General features: G+C 46.0%; 1 protein-coding gene across 1 annotated transcript; it reads right to left on the reverse strand.

The window, feature by feature from the left end:
* Positions 1-1911: 1911 nt before the first annotated feature.
* On the reverse strand, positions 1912-12060 carry GARIN1A (golgi associated RAB2 interactor 1A). Its single transcript, XM_059395627.1, has 5 exons — positions 11908-12060; positions 8066-8250; positions 7640-7889; positions 4914-5032; positions 1912-2160 (listed from the first exon to the last, which is right to left on the reverse strand). Exons 1-5 carry the CDS (start codon positions 12058-12060, stop codon positions 1965-1967), a joined length of 903 nt encoding a protein of 300 aa, XP_059251610.1. The 3' UTR covers positions 1912-1964.
* Between the last annotated feature and the right edge of the window lie 1439 nt (positions 12061-13499).

Below are 13499 nucleotides of genomic sequence, written 5' to 3' on the forward strand. Positions count from 1 at the left end.
AACTCCTCTTCCCTCTCCTGAAACATGCAAGGGAGCAGAACAACCCACTTGGACCTTGAAATCTGGCTTACTTAGCAAGGTTGTGCGGAGACTCTGGAGGCCCACGGCAGAGCGCCTCTCTGAACAGAGAGCAAAGAGTCACACTGAGGTGGACATTTGTTATTATCAGCCACCGGACATCTGTTCCCCTAGCCGTTCTTTTGTGGCACCCCTCCATTTCCCCTGAGAACCCCCCGGCCTGCTGCAGCATGGGTGAGATGTTTGATTATCCACCCTTACCTGAATCCGCTGAGCTCTTCTGATGTCGGGCCATTCAGCTCTGGTGCTGGCTCTTCTGTGAGCTAACTCGTGTCTTTCCAATAAATTCCCTTTGGTTTAAATGAGAGTCGGCTCCTTCTCTGGGGCAAAGAAGTCTAATCTAATATGAAGTGGTATCCGTTCTTAAAGAGTTCCTAGTCCCACCAAGGAAACAGACCCGTAAACAACTGTAAGGGTGTGAGAAAGGTCATGAACAGGCACACGCAGGGACAGAGCATGGAGATCTCGCAGGAAGGGCAAGTATCGCGAGAGCAACAGACAGACACGCAAGGGAAGTGACGCGTGTCTGGCGCCGAGCGAAGGAAATGCTACATCCTTGCAGTAGGGAAGCTCATGGCGCATTTAGGAAACAGAATAAATTTCATGTGGTGGGAGCGTGAGGTGCAAGGGAAGCAGCCTCTGGGGAGTGGAGAGGCTGGAGGGATAGGCCTGGCCATTTCCTATCAAAGAGCTTGGTTTTTAATCAAGGGTGAAGCTGTGGTCAGATTTATGTTTCAGGAAGATTGCTCTTTAGCAGTGCAGAAGGGAAACGAATTGGGAAGAAATCAGAGTCATTGGACTTGCTCCCTATATGACCTTGAGCAAATTCTTGAACCTCTTTGTGGCTCACGTTCACATAAAAGCTACCAAGAGGCTCTCCTCCCAATGACTTGTAAGGATTAAGTAATCTTTGTAAAGTCTTAGCATAGGATTTGGCACATGGTAAGTTGCTAATGAAGTCCGCTGTTACTGTTATAATGATGAGAGCTTGGGAAGCCAGCTGGGATTATTACCGTATTCTAGGTGAGAGCAGATGGAGTCATAAACCAAGGCAATGGAAGTGAGGGTGGAGAGCCCTTAAATGTTTGTAAGCACCCCCTAGCAGTCCAGTGGTTGGCCATTCATGCAGGGACATGAGAGTGGCGTGGGTACGTATTGATAATGGTACGAGGACCACAGGCATAAATTGGGAAGTGAGGTCACCCTTCACATCAGCCTCTAAGTTCTGCTGCTAGATGTCCCTCATCAGCACCAGCAATGTTCAGCTGGACTATAACAGGCTGCAAAGAAATGTGTTTTGTTTTAACTTATTGGAGACAAGAAGAAACCCACAAACATTGGGCAACCTCTCAGCTCCTGTCTTTTCTGACGGGTCTGGCCAGGATTTAGTGCTTAGTCCACCCAAGCACACACAGGAGGGGATGGCCATGTACTTTCTCCCTCTATCACTCTATTTCCTACAGTGTGAACTCTAGGAGAGAAAGTCCTCCAGCCCTGATCTGCAGACCCGTGGTTCAAACAGTGTGTCAACTTTAATGGCTTTCTTGTGTTTCCAGCTGTTTCCTCTGGACTGGATTTCTTGGCTTGGCTTAGCTGCTTTGGGGTTTCAGTGGAGCAGACAGAACATTTTTTCCCACTTACTTCCCTAAAGAGTGAGCGCCTGCTCCTAATTAGTCCATCCCCAGTCCAAAGCCCCACAGAGCACAACCTATAACAATTAGGAATTCACTTGGAGGTTTATTGGTGGAAGAACAGAAGCACTTTGCTATAAACACCATTATACCTCTCCCACGGTCTTGGGCCCACAGTGGGAAAACAGCATTACAGGAGGTTGTATCAAGTTCGCTGAATGAAGTTAGGGAAGATCACCCTGTTTTGGCTTGGTGTCAGGGTCCCAGAAGGTTCTCTCCTAGGGAACTGGCAACAGGAGCTTGCAGGAAGTGCTCATCTGGATTTTCTTGTTCCCAGAGACTGTGGCTCAAGGCGGCTCTCATGGGTATATTCAAGTTGACCGGAGATGCCACTCGGGAGGGTATCTTATAGCTGTCCAGATTGTCTATTTTGATGGCAATGTTGGTGTTACTGTTGGGAGTCCAGGAATTGGGGGGTCATTGAAAGCAATAAAAGAAAAAGCATTGTTAAGAATTTAAGAACCATTTTTAAATGCTGTCTTTTCCAGAAAAAGTGCCTTGAGCATAGCGACAGCATGTATATGTGGTGCGATGTGTCAAGAGTGACTTGAGCAGAGAAAGTCGAGCAGGAGGGAGGCTCCAGCTCAGGCCTGCTCTGCTGGACTGGAACAGACACCCCTCCAAACCTTAAGTGTCACTTTTATGCGTTGAGAACCTCATGCATTAGGTAAAACTCGAAGGCAAGATCTGAGCCCTCTGGGATCTGCCTGAGGCCCACTCTAACTTCCAGGCAGCAGGATAAAGCTGAAGAAAACCTTAAGACAGTTCTCCAAGGGGCAACTGGGTGGATCAGTTGGTTAAGCAACTGCCTTATGCCCAGATCATGATCCTGGAGTTCTAGGATCGAGTACTGCATTGGGTTCCCTGCTCAGCACAGAGTCTGCTTCTCCCTCTGACCTCTCCCCTCTCCTTCTCTCTCTCTCTTAAATAAATAAATAGAATCTTTTAAAAAAATGTTTTATTTCTTTATTTGACAAACAGAGATCACAAGTATGCAGAAAGGCAGGCAGAGAGAGAGGGGAAGCAGGCTCCCTGCTGAGCAGAGAGCCCGATTCCCAGGACGTTGGGATCATGACCTGAGCTGAAGACAGAGGCTTTAATCTACTGAGCCACCCAGGTGCCCCATAAATAAAATCTTAAAAAGAAAAAAAAAAAGACAGCTCTCCAGAACATTAATAACTTAACAAAGTCACAGCCACTTACTATGTCTAGAAAAACAGAGTGTAGCTTAATTTTTAAAAATTTTGTAAGCTTTCCTTTTATACTTTCATTTCTCTTAAGGCATGATCTGCTTTGTTATTCTCTCTGGTGTATTAGGCTTCGTTTTGGAAATAATTGTTTCTTTAAAAGTGTATGATTCTGGGGCACCTGGGTGGCTCAGTTATTAGGCATCTGCCTTTGGCTCAGGTCATGATCCCAGGGTCCTGGGATCTAGCCCTGCATCAGGCTCTCCCTCTCCGACTCCCCCTGCTTGTGTTCCTTCTCTCGCTGTGTCTCTCTATCATATAAATAAATAAAATCTTTTTTTTTTTTAATCTGATTTTTTTCCTCAGTTTCATCACCACATTTATAAGTCTTTTAAGTCCTGGGTTGTGTTGCTTTTTCATATATTATATCACTTTCTTCATTTCTTTCATCTCATTTTGAAATGCTGGGTTGTAGTTTTCATTTGTTTAGCAGGCACGTCTTTTTCATGTGCTTGCGTTGTCTGTAAGCATTTATTATGCTTCATATACTCCTTTTTTTCCTTATATAATTGTGCATGGGGTTTGATTACTATCCTTTTCTGACGGGGTTTTTTTTGGTAATTTATTTTTATTTTAATTTTTTATTTCTTTTCAGTGTAACAGTATTCATTGTTTTTGCACCACACCCAGTGCTCCATGCAATCCGTGACGGTTATTTTTAACGTGAAATGGTTTTCCTGAAGTTTTGGACTGAGGGTCAAGGTAGCTTTCTGGTTCGGGCTCCAGAGCTCCCTCTTGTGTCGCTTTTGTGAAGTGTTTATGGCCTTAAATTTTCTATGATGGGGTGGGGGGGGCTGTGTTCCTCTCTCCTGTCTTTAGCTTTAAAATAAGCCCTGCCCAAGAGGACTCCCTTAAAGGGCAAGGGGGCTGTGACAGCTACTGCCTAGATGGCATGGATGCCCGCAGAGGCAGGGCCTGAGGGGGGCGGTGGACGGATGAAAGGAAGCCGTCAGAGCATCACCAGAGTTGCAGTGGAAGGTGAGTGGGGCATCAGGTACAGGGCTCTAAAGAACCCAAGAAAGCTCGTAAGAGAAAGAGAGAGCTTTAAAATTAGGAAACAGAACAAGAGGAGTGACAACCCAGTTCCCACAACGGAGGACTCTCTGAACACGAGGCCAGGCTGAGGGAGGCTGTGAACAGTTTAGAGTTTTGATAATTATCAGGCACCAGACATTTTAATTTCAGGATTGACACTGCTTTTGCAATTTAGAGGGACAAAAGGGCCTTTTATATTCTGAGGGGGAGCCCATATGCTTATGGAGGCTGTCAAAGAACCAGCTTTTATCTTGGGGTAAGAAGAAAGCTTCTCCCACTGAAAAAGTTATAAAGGGAAGACAAAAATAAATTAACATTTTGATGATACGCTTCAAGTTATACTTGTTCAGCATATTGGTTGCATGATCCTGCTTTTGTTTTCCATCACTTATTGCAAGAGTACCATACAATGGCTTAGCAAATGGTGTTGGAGCCATCTCTGCTTCGGGTTATTGTCTATTCTGTCAATTTTACAGAACAGATAAGTGAGCCAAAGAAAATTCAGAATTGTCTCACCCAGGGAACCCTGGTGAACTGGGTCTGGAGACCGTCAATATCTAACTCCCTGAGTCTGCTTTATTAGCTTACCCTTCTTTGAATTAATTTACTCATCCTTCATTCCTTTTATTGAGCACTGCCTACGAAAGCTCTGCAGTCTGCCTAGGAAATATTCAGACCCGTCAGCCATAGACCCTGTTTGCAAGAACGGGCTTATCATAAAACTGAGGGGAGAAGTCAGACACATAACTATCTAGAATAAAAGAAGGAACTGGGCTCATTTGGGGGAGGGTGTCCCCGACCCCACCCACAGCTCAGTGCCACGGGAAGGGATGTTGGAGCTGCCTATGTAGAGGGTACCCACCAGTCTGCTGTGAGCTGGGGTTTTCCTGAGATATTCGAGAAACTGTCACTGGTCTGCTCGGCCGCCAATAGCCTGAAGTTTTCGCTGGGCTGAGTGGATGATGGGAGGCTGCTTTCAGGCTGGGTGGAGAAATTGACAAGTCAAGAGGACCGGGTCTGTACTCTGAGGGCCGTGGCCCCCTCGGACCAGAATCTGGAAGGAACTCACAGGAATCTTCCAGCCTACACCTGGACACCTGTTCCTTAAACATGAAGCTCCAGGATCATCAGATTATAGTTGCCCCCCAACCCCCGCCCCTGGCAGGATCACCTCCTCCTCTCTGATGAGCTGTCATAGCTACTGCTCCAGGACATTGAGAAACCAGGGCAGGTGACTTTGAAAATCAGGCATAGTCTACCTAAAGCTTTCAACTAAAACAAGAGAAGGAAACCTGAAGATTCTGAAACCTGAAGGTATTAGGCAATCCAGCCTATCAAACTCTTTCCTTCTGTGCCTCTACCCTAAGCAGGCCCAGGAAAAGTCTTCTGTGTGTCGAAAGGTGTGGGGGTATGGTAGGGGGAACCTCAAACTGAAAGGGAAAAGCAAATCCTTGGGGGAAAAGATTTGCAGAAACTTGTGATTAAAGGTTTAAAATTCTTGATGTATAAAAAGCTTTATTTTACAAATCAATTTAGAAAAACACAAAGCTGCCAATAGAAAAATACTAAAGAACACAATAGACAATGCAGAATATATATATATATAAATACATATATAAAACAATGTTCAAACTCACTGAAAATCAAAGAGCTGCTACTTTTTTTTTTTTACCTATTGTGTTAGAAAATTTATTAAAATGTATACTTCTCAATTGTGATAAGGACACAGACACAGACACTCATTGCGGAGACTATACTTTGACCTGAGCTTCCTGGAAATAATGTGGCCAAATATATCAAGAGCCTTAAAAATGATCCTACCCTTTGAATTCTGCTTCTAATAAACTATCCTGAGAAAACAATCAGAAATGTGGACCATACACATGCATGCTTGTTTTAGTATCACTTACAAAAATGAAAAGTTAGAACCAACTCTAAATGGCTGATAAGAGAATGGGAAAGTGATGGTTTTTTTTTTTTAAAGATTTTATTTATTAATTTGACAGAGATGACAAAGATCACAAGTAGGCAGAGAGGCAGGAAGGGAAGCCCCATGCGAGAGCCCCATGCTGGACCTGACCTGAACCACAGGCAGAGGCTTTGACCCACAGAGCCACCCAGGCAGCCCTCGGAAAGTGAGTTTTAATGAATTCAAACTACTGAACAGCATGAAATTATCAAAACGATGTGCATAAGTGCTTCTGATATAATCTAAGTTGGAAAAAAAAAGCAACATTCAGAAACACATTATATATTTAATATCCTCAAATATATAAATTAAAAATTAATTTTTAAATGGAAGACTATTAAGAAAATGAATGAACATAGGGGTTGGAGAAAGAAAGGCAAACCAGGAAACAGACCCTTAACTATAGAGAACAAGCAGAGGGTTGCTGGAGGGGAGGTGTGGGGGAAGGGATGGGTCAAAAGATGATGGGGATGAAAAAAAAAAAAGATGATGGGGATGAAGGAGGACACTTGTGATGAGCACTGGGTGTTGTAAGTGATGAATCACTAACTTCTACACCTGAAACTAATATTACACCGTATGCTAACTGGAATTGAAATAGAAACTTGGAGAAAGCAAAATAAATGAATATATAAATTTTTTAAACATTTTTTTAAAAGATTTTATTTATTTATTTGACAGAGAGAGATCACAAGTAGGCAGAGAGGCAGGCAGAGAGAGAGAGGAGGAAGCAGGCTCCCTGCTGAGCAGAGAGCCGATGCGGGACTCGATCCCAGGACCCTGAGATCCTGACCTGAGCCGAAGGCAGCGGCTTAACCCACTGAGCCACCCAGGTGCCCTGAATAAATAAATTTTTAAAACCTTGATTAAATGGAGTCCTAGCAAATTCATTTTAGCCTCTAACCTTTAAAGAATAAATGTTTTCCAAGTTTTAAAATACTCAACAACATGAAAGCACATGCACAATTCTTCAGTTGAGATGAAGAAGACAGCATAACTTAATGCCAAAACCTAATAAAGATCAAACCAAAAAATAAATAAATAAATAAAATGGAAGACTGGAAGGAAATATGCCAGAATGTTCCAAGTGATTGCTTAGGGTTAGAGAGAAGTGGGAGTGGTTTTTCTGTGATTTTCTAATTTTCTTTAGTGAGCATTTTTCTATTTTAATACTGGAGATTAAAAAAAGAAAAAACACAGAAAATTTTTAAGTGAGTAAGGGTGCCTGAGTGGTTCACTCATTAAACATCTGCCTTTGACTCAGGCCCTGATCCCACATCAAGCTCCCTGCTCAGTGGGAAGCTTGCTTCTCCCTCTCCTAGTCCCCCTGCTTGTGCTTCCTCTCTTGCTATGTGTCTCTCTCTGTCAAATAAATAAATAAACTCTTTAAAAAATTTTTTTTAAGTGAACGAAGTACTTTATAGCGCTTTTTTAGGAAAAGTAAATGAATTCGCTCTTTATGTCTGTAGACCTGAGTTTGGTATGTGCTGTCATTGACCCTTGAAAATGAAGTCTGCCTCCACAAGGGTAGGCTTTAACACCCACCAGTCTTCAGAGGCGCTGTGCTCCCCATCTCCCCCCCACCCACACCACAGGTCTTGACATGAGGCCCCACTTACTGTTATTCTAGTGGAACTGCTGGACATTTTGGGCACCAGGCAGTGAGTGAATTGGATTCTTGGGTCTTTGGTGGTGATGGACAGACCTTTCTGCAAAATTTTCACCAAGCGGATCCAGAATTGAAACACAGCCTCTGGGTGTTTTTCGTGGAGCCTCAGGTAGTAGATCTTTTCAGTCACTGTCCTAACCCGCAGGATGCGTTGGAGCCGGTCACAGATTTGTAGCTCCACGAACTTCAGGGGGAGAATCCTAGACATGATCAGGAAGTTCCCATAGTGAGGAGCTCACCCATTCAGTCAAGCATGCTGTGCCTACCTAGCACTTGGCCCAACCTCACTAGGCTCCCTCCTCTGCCCGGGGCCACCCCAGGGAGGACCCTCCAGCTTTCCCACCCCTTCCGGCCTCTCCCTCCAGCCTTTCTTTACCTGCTGAGGGTGACCACGGGAGCACAGTCAGGAGTGCTCCAGGAGGAAAACTGACCCTGGGGCCAGGTGACATTGGCCATCAGGAGGACGTTGGGGAGTGGCAAGGAGGGCACCGAGGAGGTCACCCCAAGGATCACAGTGGTAGACCCTTCATATACATCCATCCAGCTGCCAGGCTTAGTGACCTAGAAATCAGCCCCAGGTACATGGGTTAGAGAGAAGCAGAAGACAAGGGTGGAAGAAAGGAGGTGCTAGAAAGCAGCACGTCAGCTTGATGACATGCTGGGAGCTTCTGAGCTGTTTGCCAGTGTGTGGTGCACTGTCCTGGGTCATGACCAACTTCCATCTTATTTGGGGGTCTCCCCAAAGAGACCAGCTCACTGGTAACAGGAAATTGGGTTGCTCCTCTTTGTATCCTCTGCATGATCTAGCTTTAAAGGTTTTATTTATTTATTTAGAGATGGTGGCAGTAGGGGGGGGCGAAAGGGAGGGAGAGGGACAAGTTGACTCCTGCCATGGGCGGAGATCATGACTTGAGCCAAAATCAAGAGTCAGATGCTTAACCCACTGAGTCACCCCTAGGGCCTTTGCATTATGTAACTTTTAAAGGAGTGTTAGTAAGAAAAAGCTGAGAGGCTTTGAAATTTTATTCCTCCATCCTTGGGTAGAAGAAGCCAACAAGGCTTCTAATGATCTGGAAGGGAGACTGTGTAAAGAGAGTTCCAGAAGGGGAGGAGAGTGAGGAAAGAGCTGTTGAATGGGGAAGACCCAAGAAGCCCAACATGAGGGAGGTATGGGGAGCTTCCTGCAAGGTGAGGGGGCGCCTAGCTTGTTGCTGGATCTTGAGTGAAATAAGAACCTGTTCTTTTGCAGCATCTGAGGCTGGGGCAGGACAGGAGCCTGGATGCTTGACACTGGGCCCAGTGTCTCAGCTAAGACACCCCCTCCTCATTGTCCAGGGTGGGCAGAGAAGCCTCTGAGGAACTGCAGGGACCAGGGTAAGGAACAGTTGAGGGGGGACCCCTATGTTCCCAAGACCAGAGGGCCTTCTCTCAATGTTTTAGACTTTGTAGGACCATCAGAACCATTTCACAGCCATGGTGGAACTGGGGACAAGAGGAATGCCCCAGAAAGACTGAAATTTAAGTTCCCACAAACCTGACTAGAAGGTGCTCTGAGAAAAGTGAATTTTTATTTTGAAGGAAGAATTTTATTTTACTTTTTTTTTTTTAAGATTTCATTTATTCATCAGAGAGAGAGCAAGCACAAGCAGGGGGAGCAAGCGACAGGCAGAGGGAAAAGTAGGCTCCCCACTGAGCAAGGAGCCCGATGTGGGACTCCATCCCAGGACCCTGTGATCATGACCTGAGCCAAAGGCAGATGCTTAACCGACTGAGCCACCCAGGTGCCCCAACTTTTTTTTTTTTTTTTTTTTTTTTTTAAGATTTATCTATTTGAGAGAGAGTGAGCTTGAGTGGGAAGGGCAGAGGAAGCCGGTGAGAGAATCTCAAGCAGACTGTGCTGAGCGTGGAGCCCCAAACTGGGCTCGATCCCACAACCCCGAGATTATGACCAGAGCAAAAGCTAAGAGTGGGACTCAACCAACTGTGCCACCCAAGCGCCCCTCAAGTAAACGTTTAACCCCCCATGGGGCAGCTTGGGCAGGCAGGCTTTCCCCCTCCCTGGGACAGTCTTGAGTTTTCTGCTGCCTGAGTCACTGTGCATCCACCCAGAGACTCTAAACAGTTTTAATATCAGGTCAAAGAGAACATGTTAAGAGAATAAGTCTCTGCCAAAACATCACACCCCAATAGAAATGACTGGAATTTGGTATCCCGAGACTGGATCTCGCATGTCACCGTTCCTTCTCCACCGAAACTGCGTGAGGAAGGAGCATGCTCCGCAGGCGGCTGGCTGGTGGCCACGCTCTGCAGCCCCCTAGGGCGGCTCAGGAGCCCAGGAGCGCCCAGAGCCCTGAATGCCTGAATGGCTGTCTGAAATCTGAGGGACCCGTCAGGGAGTAGCTCACTGTTGCGTGAAAGTGTCTCCAAATTAAGCTCAGATCGTCTCTACTGTCTCCTGTAAGTCCTCGCTGCTTTGTGACGGAGTCACACGGATTCCTGGCTTCAGACCCTCCTGTGCATTTCAGCCTCTTGCCTTCATCCTGGGACTTGAAATCCCTTGGCCTGGAATGTCCTCCCCCTGCCCTTCCACTTATCAAAGTCTCAATGATACCTCGAAGAATGGCTTAACCCACCTCTTCTGGGGAGGCTTCTTCAACTGCCGGAGTCCCAAGAGTGTTCTGAACTCTCTAGACACCGGCACCCCCTCTCCCTGCTCATGCCTTAGGGATCAGCTGGTCCAAACCACCTGACCAGAGCCTTCGTAGCAGTTACCATTTTATTTATTTATTTATTTATTTTAAAGATTTTATTTATTTACTTGACAGACAGAGATCACAAGTAGGCAGAGAGGCAGGCAGAGAGAGAGGAGGAAGCAGGCTCCCTGCCAAGCAGAAAGCCCGATGTGGGGCTCGATCCCAGGACCCTGAGATCATGACCTGAGCCGAAGGCAGAGGCTTTAACCCACTGAGCCACCCAGGCGCCCCGGTAGTAATCTTTATAATTCTGCCTGACTCAAAGCTGTCTCTAGCCGGCCATGAGCAACTCTGGGAGTTTTTCCCTTTATATCTACTTCTTGTCTTCTTGTCTATATCTATATTTTGTCTATCTTCTATATCTACTTCTTGTCATACTTGTCTCTACTTCTTGTCTACCCAGGCGCCCCGCAGTTACCATTTTATAACATGCCCCTTAAATTGACAAATTCATAAGTTTCTTGGCCAGGGACACTATCTGATCTCTCTTTGTGTCTCTTGCTCCCATGCAGCTCATAGCTTGCCCACAGAGGAGCTGGTTCTGGCATACCTGCAGAGACCCCTCAGGTCCCCACTAGACCTCTAGAGGGAGTCGGTCAGCCCCTCAATGAGATGTCATACTTTTTTTTTTTTTTTTAAGGTAAAATCTGTCCCAGTGTGGGACTTGAACTCACCACCCCAAGACCAAGAGTAGCTTGCTCCACTGACTGAGCCAGCCACACACCCCAAGCTATATTAAAATGACTGCACCAGGCACGTCTGGGAGGTTCAGTTGGTTGCATGGCTGCCTTCAGTTCAGGTCATGATCCCAGGGTACTGGCATTGAGTCCCACATTGGGGACCCTGTTCAGGAGGAGCGTGCTTCTCCCTCTGCCCACTGCTTCCCCTGCTTGTGCTCTCTTGCTCTCTGTGACAAATAGATAAATAAATAAAATCTTAAAAAATTAAAAATGAGAAAACCCCAAATGACCACCCCATACTCTCAATGGCCCCATGCTTCCCAGTCCAAAAACGCTCACTTCCATTGGCCAGATCACCACGCTTTAGGGAATATGGAACCTGGGCAAGGCAGATTCTAGGAGCTTGGTTCTCAAACAAAGCTACTTCTAAACCATCCCAGAGAAAGGAGGTTGGATTTCAGGGCATGGATTCTGATAGCAACCTTCATTCCCTCCCTAGTGGCCCTGGGAGAGTGCCTATGGACCCTCTTTGGAGAGTAGGCTCTGATGTGCCCTTTTGCAGCATATAAGTCTGTTTCCTGGAAGCACAGGACCTGTGGGGAGCCCCATGATGCCATAGACACAAACTGGGCTGAACTTGGGATCCAGACCCTCTGATTGTCTCCAGCCACAGTGGCTTCCTTCTCCTCCCCAGGGCTTTCAGAGGCTGTGGCAATTTTGGATCAACCCTTGGGAGGAGGTTTTGGAAAGGGAAAGGGAGCAGGCTCTGAGCTGCACATGGGTACCTGGATAAAGTTGCTTTCAAACACCACCGAGTCGGAGAACAAGTTGAATTCTGGAGAATGAATCAGTTGACAAAGAAGGCCATCTTCCACCCCAAGTTCCACTCCAGGGCCTGGTTCCCTGACCTCAGGTGGAAGGCCCCTAATTTTACTCATTGGTTCTTGGGAAGAATGAGCTGGGGACCATCTCTGGGGCTCCACACAGACCCAGCCCAATTCCGAGATGTTGGTGTGACCACTACTCCCCCCAACCTCCACAGCTCCACCTCCCCTCCTGACTTACAGGCTGTCCACCAGGCCAGGGAGGGCCTGTCGGCTCACAATGGCAGGCATGACATCAAGGAATGTGATGGGTAACAACAGGAAAGCAAAAATAAAAGAGGCAAGGAAGGACTGGGCTGGGGGGTGGGGGGGGGAGGTTTTTCCCTCCCCTTTCCTACACACTACACCATCAGTAATGTAGTCTTAGTCCCTTTTTCAATCTCTCTGTATCCATGAGGAAAAGGACTGCCCCATGCTTATGCCAAGAGGGCAGTGAGCTGACCAGAACAAGCAAGGCAGGCTCTCAGGGAACCCACGGCCTTCAATCCTCTCCCCCCATGGGGAAGCCCCTCACAAAAACTTTCTCTGAGCAAATTAATTTCCTGAAGTTAGGCCCTCACCTGGCCAGAGGAGCTCAGGACAGAGGCAAGCAATTCATCCCAATCTTTCCTACCCCATTTCATGGGATAAAATGAGAATTTTTTTTTTTTTTTTTTAAACCAGGCTGTTAACAAAGCAAAGAGGCTTATTTATTTTTGGAAACAGCGGGCAAATGAGGAAGTGAGGCCTAGTGGTCTGCCAGAGCTAGAGCAAAAGAGATCTTGAAAACGGTTAAATTCTCAGGAACTTTGCAGACTGTTGTTAAACACAGCCATTATTAAAAATTAAATTATATAAACTTACACTTAAATAAATTATACAAAAGCAAAGGTCATGGCCCACGCTCCTCTTCTGAATTATTTTACTACTCTCTAGAGGTTCTTTACATCTCTTGTACCTTCAGGGTAGAAATACTATATAATGCTGCACTACGACTGCCTATCTCTTCTCCGTGTGTGTTCCGGAACTTCCTGTCGGTCACTTCCTTCAAACCCACTGTGCTGGGACTTATTCACACCAGGGAACCAGTAAATGTTATAAATTACACCTTGATGTATTGTTTTGTTGGCTGTCTGAAGTTACAGAGAAATGTTAATGATGCAGTAAACTTAAAAGTGTCTGTAGCTGTTACAGATTTGTCTGTAGACACAAACAGATCTGAGGAGTTTCCCAGTATATTGAAAGCTACTGTCTTGATTTAGCAAAGAAGTTGCTTAAGTCAGCAGATGAACATGTGAAGTTCCAACATACAACTTGCTTAGTTCTCTTTCATCTTAGTCGTTGATGTAAGTGGAGGAGTCAGCCAACACTCATGTCAGAACAACACTTGTTTGTCAGTTGCATAGGCTGGCTCAGCATGCAAGAGTTTGACAAAAATCATGGGCGCCTGGGTGGCTCAGTGGGTTAGGCTGCTGCCTTCGGCTCAGGTCATGATCTCAGGGTCCTGGGATCGA

The sequence above is a fragment of the Mustela nigripes genome, chromosome 4, assembly GCF_022355385.1.
Source record: "Mustela nigripes isolate SB6536 chromosome 4, MUSNIG.SB6536, whole genome shotgun sequence".
Lineage (NCBI taxonomy): Eukaryota > Metazoa > Chordata > Mammalia > Carnivora > Mustelidae > Mustela > Mustela nigripes.

Coding starts and splice junctions, on each gene's coding strand:
- GARIN1A (XM_059395627.1), bottom strand. CDS start 12,060: ATGAGTAAAATTAGGGGCCTTCCACCTGAGGTCAGGGAACCAGGCCCT. Junction 7,890..8,065: donor CCCGTGGTCACCCTCAGCAG/GTAAAGAAAGGC, acceptor GATCATGTCTAG/GATTCTCCCCCTGAAGTTCG. Junction 2,161..4,913: donor CCCCAGCTCACAGCAGACTG/GTGGGTACCCTC, acceptor GACTCCCAACAG/TAACACCAACATTGCCATCA.